The following is a 4,509-nucleotide window of genomic DNA, read 5'->3' on the forward strand; positions in this document are numbered from 1 at the left end:
GCTTGTTACCACTGTCACGAAACTACGCATCAAGTACGTGACTGTCCGTATCTTGGCAAGCGTCCACATGAAGATGAAAAAAAGGAAGGCGCACACAAGAAAAGTAAGACGAGAAGTGGAGGAAAGGAGACAGTTAAGCGCGTTTACAATGAAAGTGATGAGGAGGCGTATGTCATTCTTCAGGCGTTAAAGATGAACAAAGGGGTAGCAAAAGTGGCTCACGATCGTTGGTACATTGATTCTGGAACAACTAGTCATTTTTCAAATCAAATGACCGATTTTGTGGAGTTTACCCCATTCAATGCACGTGTGAGAGTTGCTGGGAAACACTATTTGAGTGTTGAAGGAATTGGAACTATTAAAAAGGAGTTGCAAACATCCCGAGGTCGCTGTGCAGTGACGTTATGTGGTGTTCGGTATGTTCCTGAGTTGCAATGCAACCTTTATTCGGTGAATCGACAGTTGAAAAGTGATGTGGATATTAGTGAGCGTATTAAAGTCCATTTTGATCGACAAGATGTTGCAGATGTAATTCTTCGTTATGGTACGACTACAGCAGAGTTAGATGAAACGAATTTGTGTCACCTAAAGCTGGAGTCACCCCAGTATTTAGCAATGGCAATTACTTCAGGTGCAATTCAAGAACATAAGTTGGAGCTGTGGCATGCCAGATTAGGACATCCAGGAAAGACTGTTCTCAATTCGCTGTTCAGTCACGATCAGTGGCCCCTATCGAATTTGAAACTGCGTGTTCCAGAGCCTTTTACCTGTCAGACGTGTGTAAAAGGTAAATTGGCCAGACACCATTTTCCACGCTTGAATTTGCAGTCACGCGAATGGCTGGTCGGTGAAATGGCTCATGTAGATATCTGGGACCATATTCAGTGGAAACTTACGGTGGAAAACGATACTTTGTTGTTTTTGTGGATGATGCAAGTCGTTTTGGGACTTTGTATCTACTTACGCAACGCTCAGACGTATATGCGAAGTTTGAGCAGTACTATGAATGGTGAAAACCCAGCATCACGTCAGAATGAAGGCATTAAGGACAGATAATGCGAAGGAGTTTAGGTGTTTAAAGCGACGATGTGAGTCAAAATATGGAATGGAGTGCACAACAACTGTTAAACACACTCCTGAGCAAAATGGCGTTGCAGAGAAGATGAATCGCACGCTTACGGAGAAAATGAGGTGCATTCTTGCTCACTTTAAACTGCCGCAAGCTCTGTGGGGTGAAGCAGCGATGACTGCAGCGTATTATGTGAATATTATGCCAAGTACAGTTCGTGGAATGGAAGTTCCATATGCAGTATGGCATCGTCGATCCCCGGAGTATGCTCGGTTGAGAACGTTTGGATGTGCAGTCCTGGCATATGTGGATAAAGTGGAAAGGCGTAAATTGGACGCAAAGGCTCGAGAGGCTGTATTTGTTGGGTATTCCCGTGAGAAGAGGGGATATCGCTTGTTGGATAGCAGTACCAACAAATCTTTCTACAGCCACACTGTTGTATTTTATGAAGATAAACATGGTCGGCTTCTTAGCAATGCATCAGAGCAGAGTGCTTCTGATCAACGTGTTGTGTCAACCAATGAGTATTTTGGTATCGATAGCAATGTCGAACCCATGCTCGAAGACATGCACGAAGCTGAAAGCGATAATGGTGACGGTAAAGAAGGTGGTCATCGGTCAGGTGGGGCTGATGACATCGTAAGTGATGACCGTCCAGGTGGGGCAGATACAGAGTGTGATGCACGGTCAGGTGGGGCCAAAAGTGGTCACGCTGACAAACTAGATTGTGCAAGTGGCACATCCGAGACTGATAGTCAATCTAGTGAGTGCAATAAATGCACTAAGAAAAGAGGTCGGACCAAGAGTGGCGCCTCCGAGACTGTTGAGTCTCAACGTAAGAGGAGCAAAACGCGGTGCGAGGCACCGGCATCAGAACCATCAAAGGCTCCATGCACAGAGGCAATTTCCACTTCAGTGTCTCGTGAGATGACGACCACGAGCACGAAGATGCCAGCAGAATCTCGTGGGCTCTCAAGCAAGGGGGGCGTGACAACTTCCTCATGTAGAGGGCTGCGAGAGTATGTGGCTCCGAAAGGTGCAAGTGCAGAAGGTTACATAACCCGGAGTGGACGGGTGAGTAAACCACCGCCGTGGTTAAGTGACCACATTCATATTGGTTATTCAAATGCGATTGAGAATGAAAGCACATCTGTGTGTTCTTCTTCTGTTGAATGGGTGAGAGCTCGTGAGGAGCTTCAGCACGCAATGGCAAAAGAAAATGCCAATTCATGGTGGCAAGACTATTGCTGCATGACAGAGAGTGCTGTAACTGAGCCAGAAACATACAAAGAAGCAATGGAGTGCGAGCAAAATATGCAGTGGAAGCGTGCAACAAATGCCGAATATGAAGCGTTACTTAAGAATGGCACGTGGAAATTGTTACCACGCAGGAAACACATGAAGGTGTTGAAGAACCGTTGGGTGTTTCGAATTAAATATTTGCCGAATGGTGAGATTGATCGATACAAAGCGAGGCTTGTAATTAAAGGCTTTATGCAAGTCTATGGTATTGACTTCCTGGAGGTATACTCACCTGTGGTCAGGCTTGAAACGCTGCGTGTCCTATTAACGTTTGCCGCAGTCTGGGATTACGAAATACACCAAATGGATGTTACCACTGCGTTTCTAAATGGCAAAATTGATGTTGAAGTATATATGGAGCAGCCAGAAGGATACAAGAAAAAAGGAAAAGAAGATTGGGTGTGTCGCTTGTTGAAAAGTCTGTATGGCTTAAAACAAGCACCACGAGTGTGGTTTCAACTTTTGAAGTCTTTCTTGGAAGAGCAGGGGTTTACTATGTTGAAATGTGAACCTTGTGTGGCTGTAAAAGTAATTGACGGGCAGCTGGTCTTTATTCCACTGTATGTGGATGATTTGATCTTGTTTGGCCCCAGCATGAATCTCATCAACAAAATGAAGCAAATGTTACGAGAACGTTTTGAGATGAAGGATCTTGGAGAGCTGCATTACATTCTAGGCTGGGAGATCACACGAAATCGAGAAGAGAGAACAATATTCATAAATCAGCACAAGTACGGGAAGTCAGTGCTAGAACGTTTTGGTATGAGTGGATGCAATGGCTGTAAAACACCAAGTACGCCAGATTTGAAGTTGACGAAAAGTATGTGTGCATCAAGTGCCGATGAGAAAAATCTGATGAGCTCGAAGCCATATCGCTCTGCTGTTGGTAGCATGATGTATTTAATGCTTGGTACGCGTCCAGACTTGGCCTATTTAGTGCGTGAGTGCAGTCAATATTTGGAAAATCCTGGACTGTTGCACTGGCAAGCAATAAAGAGAGGCTTACGATACCTGAAAGATACAGTGGATTGGGGCATTTGTCTTGGTGGACGCGAGTGGATAGGCCAAAAGCTAGATCGACATCTAGATGCTTTTGCTGATGCAGATTTTGCGAATCGAGTTGACGATCGGAAATCTGTGGCTAGATATATAACCAAGTTCTGTGACAGTACTGTTTCTTGGAGTAGCCAAACTGAGAAGACAGTCGCATTACACACTACAGAAGCAGAGTATATGGCTTTAAGCCTGCTGGTACAAGAAGTAATTCACTTGCGCCAAATGTTCAAGGAGTTGAAGGTGGAGCAGAAAGCACCAACACAAGTATTTGTGGACAATGAGCGCTAAGAAGTTGGCCAAAAATCCTGAGTTTCACAATCGTACAAAACATATTGATGTACGACACCATTTTGTGCGAGAGCGTGTGAAGCTGCAACAAATTGATGTGTTGAGAGTTCCTGGAGATGTGTATTGCCGATGCTTTCACTAAGCCGTTGACCAGAGTTAAATTTGAAACGCATCGTGCGGCAATGGGGCTGATGTCGGAGAAGGAGTATAACAGAGAAAGCGTATAACAACACAAAGCACGATATGGATATCAATAGGTGGGGCTGTGGTGAAGTTGAGTGTATTGATCCCCACGGTTAGCTTTGTGTGTATGTTGTGTATGACAGTTAGTGTGAGAAAGGGACTAAGAAGAACTAAGAGCTCAGCTCACTCTCAAGAAATACAAGCTAACAAGCAGGCACTTGCTGTTGCTGACTGTCAGAGTCTAGCTTATCTCTACGTACCTTCATCAGTATTCGACAGCGGCTGAGTACGACGACACGGTCATCTTAGCGTTTGATCCCGTGAACGGCTCCGTGCCAGCCTCCGACGTGGTGAGGTACTGACTGGAAGCGAACGCCTGCTTCTTCGTGAGGAAGTCGAGCAGATCAGCGGAGAAGTTTGTGATGGTCTTTGTGGCGCCGAAGGAGAAGACGGTGGTGCTACCATTCGGGCCCTTGTACAGCTTGAAGTTATAGCTGCCGATGGTCACCGTGGCGATGGCCTTACCTGTGCTGGAGATGGGACCAGCACCACCGAAAGCGGCCAACCAGATCATGATTTCATACTTGTTCCTGCCGGTGACAGTGAGCTTG

General features: G+C 45.6%; 1 protein-coding gene across 1 annotated transcript; it reads right to left on the reverse strand.

Annotated features, from left to right (window-relative positions):
• Window positions 1–4,163: 4,163 nt before the first annotated feature.
• Window positions 4,164–4,472, reverse strand: PITG_21986 (glycoside hydrolase, putative; the record flags this gene model as incomplete). The annotated part of the gene is made up of 1 exon (XM_002996825.1): window positions 4,164–4,472. One exon carries the CDS (start codon window positions 4,470–4,472, stop codon window positions 4,164–4,166), a length of 309 nt encoding a protein of 102 aa, XP_002996871.1.
• Window positions 4,473–4,509: the final 37 nt, after the last annotated feature.

The sequence above is a fragment of the Phytophthora infestans genome, genomic scaffold, assembly GCF_000142945.1.
Source record: "Phytophthora infestans T30-4 supercont1.842 genomic scaffold, whole genome shotgun sequence".
In the NCBI taxonomy this organism is placed as follows: domain Eukaryota; phylum Oomycota; class Peronosporomycetes; order Peronosporales; family Peronosporaceae; genus Phytophthora; species Phytophthora infestans.